This window comes from Eucalyptus grandis, chromosome 8, assembly GCF_016545825.1.
Source record: "Eucalyptus grandis isolate ANBG69807.140 chromosome 8, ASM1654582v1, whole genome shotgun sequence".
Taxonomy (NCBI): domain Eukaryota; kingdom Viridiplantae; phylum Streptophyta; class Magnoliopsida; order Myrtales; family Myrtaceae; genus Eucalyptus; species Eucalyptus grandis.
The window spans coordinates 57,919,232-57,934,042 of record NC_052619.1 but is presented as its reverse complement, the minus strand read 5'-3'; the positions used below and the strand labels follow the sequence as shown (position 1 = coordinate 57,934,042).

At 39.0% G+C, this 14,811-nt stretch overlaps 1 protein-coding gene across 1 annotated transcript; it reads left to right on the top strand.

Annotated features, from left to right (window-relative positions):
- The first annotated feature begins 1,083 nt into the window (after window positions 1-1,083).
- LOC104415313 (auxin-responsive protein IAA31) lies at window positions 1,084-2,812 on the top strand. Its single transcript, XM_010026588.3, has 4 exons — window positions 1,084-1,463; window positions 1,846-2,093; window positions 2,228-2,327; window positions 2,438-2,812. The coding sequence occupies exons 1-4, from the start codon at window positions 1,180-1,182 to the stop codon at window positions 2,490-2,492; spliced, it is 687 nt and encodes a 228-aa protein (XP_010024890.2). The 5' UTR covers window positions 1,084-1,179; the 3' UTR covers window positions 2,493-2,812.
- The last annotated feature ends 11,999 nt before the right edge of the window (window positions 2,813-14,811 follow it).

The following is a 14,811-nucleotide window of genomic DNA, read 5'->3' as shown; positions in this document are numbered from 1 at the left end:
ATCTTTCGCTTTTGATCTGTTTTAGTTGTCCACAAGCGAAGGGACAAGTAAATTAGGCTTGTTTTAGAACAAAATTGTCAAATTAGCAAATAAGTCCACTCGATTCGCGCAATTAGGTATTGCTAATTGCAGACGAGACCTTGACCAGATTCAATTATAGTTATATAAGTTTGTTAGTAACATTTCATTTTGTTCATGAGAATTTAGGAAGATTTTCAATTTGAATCAGCATTTTCTATTGTAGGCAATAAGTTCATGGTATACGTACACCTGTTGATGCATGTCAATTAAATAATCTTGTCTTGCAATTCCTCAAATTTCATGTTGCAGGAAAGAGGTAATTAAGTGATGAATTAGTTAAAACATACTCCAAAGATCGTCACTAGAGCAATTCTTTTAAAAGATGTTCCACAAGCTTCACGTAGGCTCATCATATAGATGTTGTTCAAGCATAAAGCATATGGACTAGTGTGCGGAGCGCATGTAACAGGTTCGATTGGAGATGTGTCTAAATCTCGTGGCTTGAGACTTTCCATAATATCACCTCTTTGATATTTCTTTTTCTCATTTCAAACGTTTGGTGTCGAGTCATTACATGTTTTGAGTATGAGGAATTTATTGTAAGGAGGAAAAGGTAGGTGTAAACATCCATGTATGTGGTGCTGACCAAATCTAGCGCCAGATTCCTGCAAAACAATTTCCCTCAAGAAGAGGATCACATCAGCATTGGCGAGCTAAGGCATTAAAGTTGGCTCAGTACTCTGAACTGAGCCCTAAAATAGCAATAAACTCACTGTTCTTTGCTAGTCCTAATAGTCTTAATCATAGTCTAAAACCAGGAGGCCAAACTCAAAGAGAAGTACTAACACTCAATGTCCCAGAATCAACCTAATAAAGAAAAGCCACCTACATGTCCCCATGGACATGTCTGCCACCATCACTACACCCAACCAAACGTCCCTCTCTCTCTCTCTCTCTCTCTCTCTCTCTCTCTCTGACATACGTGCCCCACACATAGACATCTATACCCGCCCATATTGGTGACTTAGAGTGCATGGTTTATAAATAGGCCGAAGGTGGCGGCCTTCTCACATTTGGTTTCCTGTTGCTTCAAGCTTTCTTTTGTTCATTCCTCAACAAGAACTTCCCACCGAAAAAGAAAAAAGAAAGAAAGAAAGAATGGGAAGGGCTTCAGCTAAAGATTCCTCACCTTCCTCGTCTTCGTCGTCGTCTTCACCCTCTTTAGTTGATAACAGCAAGCACAAGAACCATCCACGAACCTCTCTCTCCTTTGCTTCTTCAGTATGCCGGTATTCCAGCTGCAACAGCGGGGGCTCATCATCAACGAGAGCAGGAAGAACAAGGAGAGGTGATCTCAACACTGATCTGAGGCTTGGACTCAGCATAGTCTCTCCTGATGCCCAGAAAGATAATTGGATTGGCCCTCCGGTTTCGAAGCAGAGGTATGATTTGATTTGTTTGTCGAATTGATCATCGTTGTCGTCTTCCAAATTGTTGCTTTCCATCATCCGTATAACAGATTTCAGATTACTTTTCAGTTTTTAATTTTTTTTTTTTTAATTTCCTGTTTTTTTTTTCGAATTTCCTGGTTTTCTTTTATCACATGTTATTAGCATATAAGAAGAGAGAGAATCAGATGCCAAAGGTGTAGTTGGAAATTTATATAAAGATTCCTTCTCTTTTGGTTTCTGGAAATTAGCAGACAATGAAAGTCGTAGTTCACCAAAGTTTTCGCTTATGTTTGAAGTGCATTATAAGAAAATCAACAATAGGATCTTTTGAAATTGAAAAGGACATCATTTTCTAACATAATTTTGATTTCAGGGAACAAAGACAAGACTGGCCACCCATCAAGTCCCTCCTGAGAACCACACTTGCTGTAGCAGGCAAAGCTGATGCCAATGTTCATAATGTACATAATAATGACAACAGCGATAGGACGAGGACTTCCTTGTTTGTCAAGGTGTACATGGAAGGTGTCCCAATTGGAAGAAAGCTCGACCTGCTAACTCTTCACAATTATGATGATCTCATATCAACTCTTGCTCACATGTTCACAACCTCAATTACTTGTAAGTGTATACATTATCAGAAAGAAACAAGAAATGGGTTTTCATCTTTAATTTATATCAATCTGTGAATCTGAAAATGAGTTTCTTCCTTCGGTTCTTGAAGATGACATTAAAGCTTAAACCGAAATGTGCAGGTCCTAACGGAGATAGAGCTGATCATGCGAAAAGTCTCCATGTTTTGACCTATGAAGACAGAGAAGGAGATTGGATGATGGTCGGAGATGTTCCGTGGGAGTAAGTTAAATCATCCTGTACAAGTTCTGATTACTTTTTCAATTTAATCACCCTTTCTTGCACGTTACAGCAAGAATTCCTCACAGTTTGTCCATTTATGGCTTCCACAGAATGTTCATGACCACCGTCAAGAGATTGAAGATAACGAGAGCCGACAGATGTTAGCATTCAGGACAATTTTTCCATTTTCCAGATTATCTTCTTACTGAAGAGAGAAGACCAATCATAGAGATGTACAGTCTCATGTCAAATTGATGATGATGACGACGACATGGGTTATTATGCACAGTCCTAAAACTGCTGAGTCAGTTTACAGTTTTTGCAACTTGGTGAAAATCATTACACTACACATTGACAGACAACAGTAAAAATGTGGAAAGAATTTGAAGGACATCTGGAGATTTCGAGTGCTTTTGATTGCTGGGTACTTTGTTCTTGAACTTTCATCCTTTTCTTCTTTTTCACTTATCCACCATTTCGTTGTGCTTTTACTTTCGTTTTTCTCTTTACTTCACGTGGTCCTCTAGCGCCTCGTGTTCACAGCAGGAGTTACTTTCGCTCACGTATTATTACTCTGGAAGTTACTTTTTTGAATTGTAGGTCCTAATTAAACTCCACCTTTTACATGAGCATCATTGGATGGATAAATCTTACGGTTAATAAGTAAACCTAAGAGGTCCTCGAATCAATAAGAATTCAAAAAACAAGAACCATATGTGTGTATCTATCTATATATAAAGGGTGTGTTTGGTTTGGGGAACATTTTTGGGAAAATGCAAAGGTTTTTCAGTTAAAAGAGTTTTTGAAATGCAAGAAGTGTTTGGTAAAGCGTATTTTAAAAGCAAATTAAAAAGCAATTTTGACACAAATGCCATTTGTTAAAAACTACACTTTGTAAAAGAATTTTGCTACTTTTCTTTTATAAAAAATCTTAAATTATTTGCCCGCAGAACTCAATCGCAATCGGCGAGCCAAATTGGCTGCCAGCCATCCTCACCTAAGGTTGCACAACCCCAAGTGATGGCCACTTAGGGTGTGGCCACCTCAAGCGACGTCTAGGTCATGCAACCTCAAATGAGGGTGGTGGTGGCTCATTGGCTGCTAGTTGATGGCACATTGGCCACCCGCTCATTGATAACACGGTTGCTCGCCGATGGCATGACAATCACTTGCTAATGGGATGCTAGCTGCTTGCCAATTGCTTGTCGATGGCTAAAACAAAGTTAGGGTTTTCAAGACATTTCCAAAATTATAAAAGTTGAGTGAAGGCAAAAAAAAGTGTATATTTGCAGTGCGAAAATGCAGCATTTCAAAGTACCTCCTAACCAACCTTGAGCTAAAGGCTTATAGAGAGCTTTGGAGATGCAATTGCATCGCCTAAAGCACCCAATTTTTTATTATCAAATGGCATTTGCATTTGCCCAAGAGGCTTTAGGGCTCCAAAGGGCTTCACAAATGCTAAACCAAATGTACCCAAAGTACTTACAATCATTCGCAATTGTGAATGGATGAAATCGTAATTTTTGATAATTAAGATGAAAGATAAGTAACTAACGAACCTCTTACTTCGTAATTTGAATTCATAGTAATTATCAAGAGCTCCATCATTCTTTCATCTTTCTTTCTATGAGATGCTTAAAATGGATCAAATGTTTTTAAATTTCTTTAATTTTAAATTTTCACTATTTTTCTTTTCATGCAACGGACACGCTGTTTTTCTTCTCTATGTGTAATCAACTTGAATGCACGCATACGGTGTTGCTCATTCCTTTTTTTTTTTCCCCTACATCAGCAAAAAAATAAAAAAAAATCACCATAAATGCTTCAGTTTGCACTCGCATATTACATTTTCCGAACATAGTAAAATAATTGAATTGTATTTCCATTCCATGGTCGTTTTCCAGCAGCTTGATCATAACCATCCTCTCTTGCACTATTAAGAGTGCATTTGGTTCATCTTTCCCAACGGGCCTTTTGGCCTTCAAAACCTATTGAAAAAATGCCGATATGTTTGACAAACTTTTTGAAGTAGCTTTCAACCAAATACTAATTATAGAAATGTTGAAAGCACAAAGCAAGTAAAGACCAACCTTCAGAAGTAGCATTTGTAGAATACTGAAACTAGGTTAAAAAAATTATCTTCTAGAACCATCCTCACCAATTCTTCTGTTTTTCAATTTTGCCCATTGTTGCCACTGTTCATCTTCTTTGCGAGGGTAGTAGGTGAGGGCCGATAAGGTCAAATCCAACCAACAAAGGGCTAATGAGGTCATGTGACCCACGCAATGGCCACTTGAGGTCACGCAATCGAAAACACCTAGGTGACTATTGCCTAGGGTCAGTGACCCTAGGCGGACCCTAGGTGATAGGCAACCCTCATCGACAAATTAAACCCTTCACTGGAGCAAGTGAAAGGTTTGATTTCTTTTCAATAAAAGGGGGGAAGCCACTAAAAATCTCAAACTTTGCTCAAAGTGACAAATTTACCACATTAAGAGCATTTTCATCTTTCACTTTTTCTGTTTTTATGTTTTCTTTTTTCTTCTTCCTTCTTCCCTCCGTCAAGCATGGCGAAGGGAAGTCGAATTCGGGTGAGGGCGGGCCTCGCCTAGGTGTTGCCCTTGCCAGCCTAAGCAAGGACAGCCCTTGCCAAATCTGGCAAGGGAGACCTTCACCGAGGCAAGATTTGGCAAGGACAACCCTCGCCTGATGTTGGCGAGGGCCACCCAATGCCCAAGTCCAGCAAGGGGTGCCCTCGCTAGATTTGGTGAGGGCCGCCCTTGCTTGCGTTGGGCGAGGGTCACCCTCACCTGGGTTAGCTAGCGGCGAGGGCACCCCTTGCTCGACCTAGTCGAGGGCCATCCTCGTCCAACGCCAGCGAGGGCAGCTCTTGCTTGAGTTCGGCTTCCCTACGCCATGGCCAACGAAAGAAGAGAGAAGAAGAAGAAAAAAAGGAAAAAATGAAAAGGAAGTAAAAGATGAAAATGTCCTATAATTTAAGGAAAATGAGTCATATATATATAAGTTCAAGATTTTTGTGTCGTAAAAAAAATTAGGATAAATGTATCATGATTAATACAATTTGGGGTTTTTCATGTTATAAAAAAATGTTTTAGGTAAATTTTTCATTTTAAATAAAGTTTGGGAATTTTAGTAGCTTTTTTCCCAAAAAAATTACAATGAAAGCCCTTTGCAAAAGAGTTTTTTTTTTATTTTTTTATCAAATACTACTTCACCCAAAGTCGTTTTGCAAAGGAGTTTTTACCAAATGCAATTTCCACTTTTTCAATAAGCTTTAGTTTTCAGCATTTGTATTGCACCCAAAGTCTAATTTCAAATTTGAACCAAACTCACCCTAAGAAGAGTAGACGTTTAGGATCTTCCGTGGTAAATGGACAGTTCACGATGCATGAGCTGTGTGAATGCACAAGTTCAGCTGTACGCCTGATTTACAGGAAAGTTCCCATCATCTGACAAATTAATTGGACATCGAAACTCAACAACAGTGCATTTGGCGTCGCATATGGAAATTGAATTTTTGAAAATGAGTGATGATCTTGATCACGAGGCTTGTCCAATGATACTTCGTTCCCATTTTTGGGTAAGAATAAGAGTGGGTCGTATAAGCCAAGGCAGGCCTGATAGACGGACAGAAAACTGGGCCTAGTCACATCCCTTACTCAGAGATCTTTCATTTGCGCAGGATCCTGAAAGCACAGCAGCTGTTAAATCATCCATTTACTGTAAGTAGGTTCTGGGATGATGGAAAACCGCAAGAACCCAAAAATACATACATACATACATATCATTATATATATATAATGATAATAATAATAATAATCAGCACTTGTGATCAGAACTTCTCCTCAGCCAGATAGGATTCGAAACAGCAAGCGAAAATGGAATTGAAATCGACACTGATAACTGCTTGGGAAGAGATTAGAACTAGAGCTATGTTTCATTGATGTGAACTAGAATTTCGTTAATGAAACACTTTGGATTGAAAAATAATAATAATAATAATAAGCTCAGTATTGCATATACCATCATAAAACAGCAAGTGAAAATGATATTCTAATCTTTGTTTGCGAAAGATTTAAATGCTTTTGAAGTTCACTCGGGAATCCGCACTCGTAACGTCGTCGCTGTCGTGATTTGGTCGAGAATTTGCTGTTCCGATGTTGCATTTGGACGTGGGAGTGAAATGCTTGCACTCGGTTCGATGAAAGTGCCTAAGTTAAACCCAAGAGTTATTTAGTTCATTCTCGAACGCACATTTCACTCGTAGATTGCTGGATGTAGCCGAATCACATCTGAAACCAAACAAATATAGGGATGAGTTTGCCATAAACTCAAGTATAGCCAATATAAATTTTGAGATTTTTGCTTCTGGTCATGCATGTTTACCAGACACGTCTTATTCATTGATGACTTGTGGTATTTGTTGAGAAACCATCAAATATGTTAATTAAGTGTCCTTCTGATCCATTTCTATTTTTTTCTTGTGTTACGTGTATGTTCATGGTAATGGCAAGTTATCGGCGAGAAACGATAATTGGAGTCACAAATTGACATGCTAACCATTGATTCATATGATCAGTGGATTATGGTAATATTCATAATGATAGAGATATACGGCAGTGATAGCTGAGGATGATTGATCGTAGAGTTTATAGGTTCATTGATTGGAAGTTATGGTGTGTTGGTCTTAAGGTGGGAATTTGAACTTCGAGAACTTGCAGAGCAAGAATGGCGATTCTGCAGTCTAGTAGAGAGAAGATGAATGACTTACGGCGATAGAGGAAATAGGAAAAAAAAAAAAAAGGATGCAATTTTAATAGAAGATGGGCTTAGTATAGATTTGGAGAGATGTGGGCTTATTATAGATCTGAACGAGTATTGATTTAAGTTAAATAGGCTTGGGCTGAATTTGAATTTTATCAAGTGGGTTTGACTTGAGAGCCCAATTGGTGCTCGAAACGTAAAAAGACTGCATGGAAACCTAATTGACAAGTAAATATAAATTAAAAAAGGAAAATTAGTTAGAAGTGTAGGCCTTGATTAGGGTGTTAGATTTTAGTATTATAATTAGTCTAATATCATGTAGATAATACACATGGTTTAGGATAGTTCATGATCTTCTCTAGTTTAGATAATGGAAAATTAGTTTGTTTAGGATTTGATTTAAATTAAACTTATGGAAGTTGTTGTCCCAGGGCCTAATAACAAGGCCATGTAATATTTTTACCTGCATGTATCCAGTTACCACACTAAATTATATCTTTTACTTGTTCTTCATTACCATTTCTTATGTGTTTGTTGTATTGACTTTATATTGTTTGTTGTGACACCTGAAAGTGCCATAACTCTAAGACGCCGACACTTAAGTGCCGCCATAACTTTCAAATGGTACACTTAAGTGCCATCATCGGAGTAAAATGGGACACTTAAGTGCCACTCCGCGAAAATCCGGCCAAATGGCCGACGTGGCGACTTTCCGGCGAGCTTGGTCCAAAACGCGTCGTTTTTGCATGCGACGTGGCGGAGAAAATGCAAAAACGACCTCGTTTCGCCTACGTGTAAATAATAGTATATAAATTAATTAAATTAGATTTAAAATATTCAAAAATTTTAAAAATAAGACAAATTTAAAAAAATTTAAAAAAATTAAGAAAAATTTAAAAATTAAGAAAATTTAAAAATTATAAAAATTAAGAAAAATTTAAAAATTTTAAAAATTAAGAAAAATTTTAAAAATTAGAAAATTTAAAAAAAAAATTAAAAATAAGAAAATTAAAAAAAATTAAAAATTAAGAAAATTAAAAAAATTAAAAATTAAGAAAATTTTAAAAATTAAGAAAATTTAAAAAAATTAAGAAAAAATTTAAAAAATTTAAAAAAATTAAGAAAATTTTAATTTTTTTTTTAAAATTAAGAAAATTTTAATTTTTTTTAAAAATTAAGAAAAATTAAAAAAATAAAATTATAAAAAAGTTATAAAAGGGGGGGGGGTGGGAGGCCGAACGGGCGGCTCCCTTGCGCCGCCGGCGGCTCCCTCACCGCCGCCACCTCCACCGCCGCCGCCTCCCACCCCCCTTTTTTTAATTTTTAATTTTTTTAATTTTTTTAATTTTTTTAATTTTTAAATTTTTTTAAATTTTTTAAATTTTTTAAATTTTTTTAAATTTTTTTAAATTTTTTTAAATTTTTTAAAATTAAAATTTTTAAAATTTTCTTTTTTAAATTTTTTTTAAATTTTTTAAAATTAAAGTTTTTAAAATTTTCTTATTTTTTTTTTTTTTTTAATTTTTTAAAATTAAATTTTTAAATTAAATTTTTAAAATTTTTTAAAATTAAAATTTTTAAAATTTTCTTATTTTTTTAAATTTTTTAATTTTTTAAAATTAAAATTTTCATAATTTTCTTTTTTTTTTTTTTTAAATTTTCTTATTTTTTAATTTTTTTAAAATTTTTTAAAATTAAATTTTTTAAAATTTTCTTTTTTTTAAAATTAAAATTTTTTAATTTTCTTTTTTTAATTTTTTAATTTTTTGAAATTGAAAGTTTTAAAATTAAAACTTTTTAATTTTTTTAATTTTTTTTTTTAATTTTTATGCCGATTTGGAGCTCCCATGAGCCACGTAGCAAATAATAATAATAAAATATTGCCACGTAGGATTTCCAGGCAGCGGTCACGGAGGTGGACTTAAGTGTCCCATTCGAAAAAAAAAAAGTGGCACTTAAGTGCATCAAGTTTTGAAGTTACGCACTTAAGTGTCCTAACTGCACAAGTTACAAGACTTGTGGTGTACTTCGCCTATTGACTTTATATCGTTTGTGGTGTTGTGATTCATTTCATAGTTGAGTGGTTAGTTTCATTTTGGGGTCATAATAAACATAAAAAATATTGCATGGACACTTAGGAAAAGAAAAAAAAAAAAAAAAAAGAGAAACATATAGTAAAAGTATTAAAAATTAAAATAAATATAAAAAATTAAAAATCCCACCAAATGCATTTCTATCCTAAGAATAAAAATTTTATACAGTTGCCAAATGCGTTCTTTTGTCCAAAAACTGTTCCCAGGAACAAACTTAGAAAAAACTATTTTTAATCAAAAATTGTTCTTAAGAACAATATAATTATCAAACTCGCCCTTAGCAAACAAAAACTTGGGGACTCCTAGGGGTGAGCGGGTCCGGGGTGGGTAAGGTCTAGACCTCGGACCCGTTCCCTACCCCGTTATAACCTAGGTTCTCATTTTCCGGACCCCGTTCCCTACCCCATTTTCATTGGACCATTCCCGCCCCACCCCGTTTTTCCGGTCCGGGAACAGGGTGGACCCCTGTTTATATTGGAACCTGTTTTGCATAAAAATTAACCTTAGAAAAGCAAGTCTAGCTGATAACACTTTGTCATGATTACAAATTTACAACAGCAAAACGCCTAAGCTTTTCCTTTTCTCCGTGTAGTGTACACATTTACAGATCCTTCTACATGCATAGCCGATTCACAGTTCCTGTATAAACTCAAAGTGCCGTCGGTTAAACTTATTTGCTTCGAAAGAACCCAGGTGTGCTTCGAGCATTTGTTCTCTGCTCAGGGCTTTCCATAAGAAGGCAAGCGAGTCCCTCTGTTGTGCTCTTGGTGGTTGAACACCAGTCCAGGCTTACACGTTCTTGTATCCCTTGAACCAACATCAAATGAGCTCACAAATTCGAGGGATGAAAATTTACCAAGACTTCACAGCAACAAATTGAACCTCAACAAGTAACAGAGAAGCTCTGATGCAGGCAACCATGCCCGGTGAATCACCAACTGCTGAAAGTGGCAAAGATGCTAGCACTGCCTTGACCCAGTTCATGCTCAAAAGGGAACCCGACTTTTATGGTCAAGAATCAAAACCACTCGACCATACACTTCGGTACAAGCCTGCCTCAGTGGTCACAGTGGAAAGGCCTCGTAGCTCTTTCTGAACTTTACGCCTCGTAAAACATTGGACGGGCGAGAGAAGTGCACTTCACTCCACTTTCTAAAATCCAGGCCCCCGCCACCACAAATGCATAAGAGCAGGGGGATTTCCATGGCTCCTAGCAATTTAAACGCATCTGCTCTCATCCTAGCGCTAGTAACTGAATCGACATTCCTCCTCAACTGATTAACTAGATAAAGACAATCAAATTGCAGAAGAAGGAGTAACAAAGACATTCTGCCAAACCAAAAAAAAAAAAAAAAAAAGAGAGAAAAGAAAGAAAGAAAGAAGCAGGGGTGGTCGGGGGAGCTCACCAGGATGTAGACGTCGGCAACGGGGCTCGGGCGGAGCAAGCGAGGCAAGCGGCAGCTTCCGAACGCGCCGGACGGCGAGAAGACGACTCGCGGGACGCCTGCGGTCGCGGGCGAAGTGGTGGGTCCACCCGAGGAAGAAGTCGGAGATGACCGCGCAGGGCGGGGAGGGGTGGGACTCGAACCACCGGGAGAGGAGCGGGAGGTGGAGGTCGCGGAGGGCGCGGACTTTGGCGACGAAGCGCACCCGCGGTGGGTGTGGCGCGGCAAGACGAGAGGCTGGAGCGAGGAGGAGGCGAGGAAGGGGTCGAGCAGGTGGAGGTTGTCGGGGTGACGATGACGGTGGACGGTGACGGCCGGGCGGCGGGGCGGGGAGGAGGAGGAGCTTGGCGGCGGTGGTGCGAGCGCGGGAACCGAGAGAGGAGCGCGAGAGGAAGGGGTCGAGCACCGGTTCTCTCGCGCTCGCGCGTTTGCAAGGTAAAGAAAGAAAAAAATTAGGGTTTTGCCAACCGGTTCCCAAACCGGTCCGGTCGAACCGGTTCCGGGTGGGTAATCCATTGGAACCGGTTCCGGACCGGTTTAAACAGGTCTACGTTTTGGGAACCGGTTCCCGCCTGGTTTTAACCGGAACCGGTTCCCGACCCTGTTTTCCGGGTGGGCCGGACCGGGAACCGGGTAAACCCGGTCCGGTTGCACACCCCTATTTACAATTCAAGAAATGTCATAGGGTAAAATAGACCGGCAGAATGATAAGTGGCATCACCAAATCAACTAAATGAGAGCTCTATACTGCCATGGTGTCGAACAAAGGTTAGCCAACTTGGCAAAAACAACCGAGCTGCTATAGATACTCGATAAAGCATGTAGGCAGTAACAAAGTGCAGTTCCATCCTGTCAACAGTAATCACGTTTATCACAACCCCACACAAGCAACCGGGTAGCAGATATATTTCAGCTAGATTACAAGTTAAAAAGCACACAATCACCGGTCACAAATTAGCCAATAATCCGGTCCAAAATTCAAACACTAATGCAGTTAATTGCCTTTCGACACATCCCGTCAACCGTAATCACATTTATCACAACCCCACACAAGCAACCGGGTAGCAGATATATTTCAGCTAGATTACAAGTTAAAAAGCACACAATCACCGGTCACAAATTAGCCAATAATCTAGTCCAAAATTCAAACACTACCTCAGTTAATTGCCTTTCGACACATCCGCCAACCGTAATCACATTTATCACAACCCCACCAAGCAACCGGGTAGCAGATATATTTCAGCTAGATTACAAGTTAAAAAGCACACAATCATTTGGTCACAAATTAGCCAATAATCTGGTCCAAAATTCAAACACTACTGCAGTTAATTGCCTTTCGACACATCCTCGTCAACCGTAATCACATTTATCACAACCCCCACAAGCAACTGGGTAGCAGATATATTTCAGCTAGATTACAAGTTAAAAAGCACACAATCACTGGTCACAAATTAGCCAATAATCTAGTCCAAAATTCAAACACTACTGCAGTTAATTGCCTTTCAACACATCCTGCCAACCGTAATCACATTTATCACAACCCCACCAAGCAACTGGGTAGCAGATATATTTCAGCTAGATTACAAGTTAAAAAGCACACAATCACTGGTCACAAATTAGCCAATAATCTGGTCCAAAATTCAAACACTAATGCAGTTAATTGCCTTTCGACACATCCTGTCAACCGTAATCACATTTATCACAACCCCACACAAGCAAATGGGTAGCAGATATATTTCAGCTAGATTACAAGTTAAAAAGCACACAATCACTGGTCACAAATTAGCCAATAATCTGGTCCAAAATTCAAACACTGCAGCTTAATTGCCTTTCGACACATCCCGCCAACCATAATCACATTTATCACAACCCCACCAAGCAACTGGGTAGCAGATATATTTCAGCTAGATTACAAGTTAAAAAGCACACAATCACCGGGTCACAAATTAGCCAATAATCTGGTCCAAAATTCAAACACTACTGCATAGTTAATTGCCTTTCGACACATCCGTCAACCGTAATCACATTTATCACAACCCCACACAAGCAACTGGGTAGCAGATATATTTCAGCTAGATTACAAGTTAAAAAGCACACAATCACTGGTCACAAATTAGCCAATAATCTGGTCCAAAATTCAAACACTACTGCAGTTAATTGCCTTTCGACACATCCTGTCAACCATAATCACATTTATCACAACCCCACGCAAGCAACTGGGTAGCAGATATATTTCAGCTAGATTACAAGTTAAAAAGCACACAATCACTGGTCACAAATTAGCCAATAATCTGGTCCAAAATTCAAACACTACCGCAGTTAATTGCCTTTGGACACTATCTTTACTCAAAATCTGTCCAGAGAGTTAAAAGATTGCCCACATTGGAGAAAATCTGCCAGCTAACCCGCGAAGTACATATTTTTCATTCAAAAAAGTCCATGCCATACATGACAGTGCGCTGGGACTGTACAATTACCAGTACCAACACCATTGAGGCCTTGCTCGATTCGTGGTCATGTAATCAAGAAAGAGAATCCAATTTCAAGAAATCAAATTCCTTTAAAATAGTTTTTCATTCAATTGTTTGGTTCATCTTTAAGAATCAAAGGAAAATGTTCAATGTTAATACAAAAAGAAGCTAGAACAGCGGGAAAATGGAGCTTAATTAGTTCGATTCTAAATGGGTTGTGAAAAAAAAAAAACAAACAAACAAACAAACCGATAAAACATAAGGTGGCGAAACATATTTGAAGGTCCCTCGTAATTCCTCCGACTGTCCGCTAAAAAGCATATCCAGAGTTCACATAAACATATGAACAAACACGTCGTATTGCGGCACGCAAAATCTCATGCCGAAGAATTAGCAACTCTAGTCTCTCGCACTAGCGTTCTACCAAATTCAGTTCAACAGAATGGCAGTCACCCAGGAGTTCACAGTCCAAACTTCATATCCCGACTCCAGCGTGAATGCTCTTCGAGTTGCAGAAAGAGATAGAATAGAGTACCGGAAAGGAGCGAGAGTGAGCTCTCTATGCGACGAGGGTTACTAAAGCCGCGACACTTGGGAGGCTCTGCGCTCGCGACTCCTCGTCCCCAAAGCCAGCGACAGGTCAACGTTGGTGATAAGGCTTTTGGGTAGGACTTGGGGAGAGTAGGCGTTTGAACGAGACTATCGATCGGATCTTGGGCAAATAGGAAATCTTTGGGCTTTCCCTTTGGGCCTTGTTCTTTGTTTGGAAGGAGGGGGAGAAAAAGAGAGGGGGGCGCCCACAACAACACGCCCAAGTTCCGATGAGCTCGTCGGTGTTTGGGTCGGACCCGGCCGAGTTCAGCTAATTATCGATGTTGATCGAAAAAAACCTGCCTTTGCAAAACTCAGATTTTGCGTTCCTCGAACTGAAGAGCTCGAGAAAAATTATTCAAACCAAGGTGTATTAGGGAAAAAAAAACATGAATGACTTAAAACGGAAATATTGGCAATTATAACGGGAATATAATTGCCAAATTTAGTAGAGGCCGATTGTCCAAGCGAGTGGGGTTATATAATCGGATTTTTCCAAACTAAAAAGTCTATGCAAGTAAAGTGAAGACTGGACATGCATTTAAGATTTTCGAAAAATCATGTAAGGCCATGCTAAGAGCATTTAACCTAATTTGATATTAGATCTACATTAGAGTGCCAATACTGGGCCCGTTTGGTTCGGCTTTGGGTAAATGCCTTTGGCCAAATGCAAATACCTTTTGAGATAAATGGGTTTTTGGGAATGCTTGAATGTTTGGCAAATTAGGCATTGGAAAGTGTCTTTGGTGTAAATACCGTTTGGTAAACCTAACATTTGCAAAAAGGATTTTATTATTTAAAAATAAATAAAAAAAAATCCGATAAAACTCCGTCGCCGATCAACAACCGGCCAACGGCGAGGCTGGCTAAGGTTGCATGAACCAAGATCTGGCCACCAGCAAGGCTACCTAAGGTCGCGCGACCTTAGGCGAAGCCACCTAGGCATCGCCGACAGCCAGATAATGGATATGGGCTTGCACAACCTAGGCAAGCATCACCTGGGTCGCGCGACCTCAAGCGATGCCTCTTGAGGTCAAGCGATGTCGCATGGGTCGTGCAAACCCAGATCTAACCGCCAACAAGGCCTAAGCACCGCCTG

Bases quoted from the DNA above. Each gene is read 5' to 3' on its own strand.
- LOC104415313 (XM_010026588.3), top strand. From the start codon at position 1,180: ATGGGAAGGGCTTCAGCTAAAGATTCCTCACCTTCCTCGTCTTCGTCG. The intron at 1,464-1,845 runs GTATGATTTGAT...TTTTGATTTCAG, and splicing joins CCTCCGGTTTCGAAGCAGAG to GGAACAAAGACAAGACTGGC. The intron at 2,328-2,437 runs GTAAGTTAAATC...TGGCTTCCACAG, and splicing joins GTCGGAGATGTTCCGTGGGA to AATGTTCATGACCACCGTCA.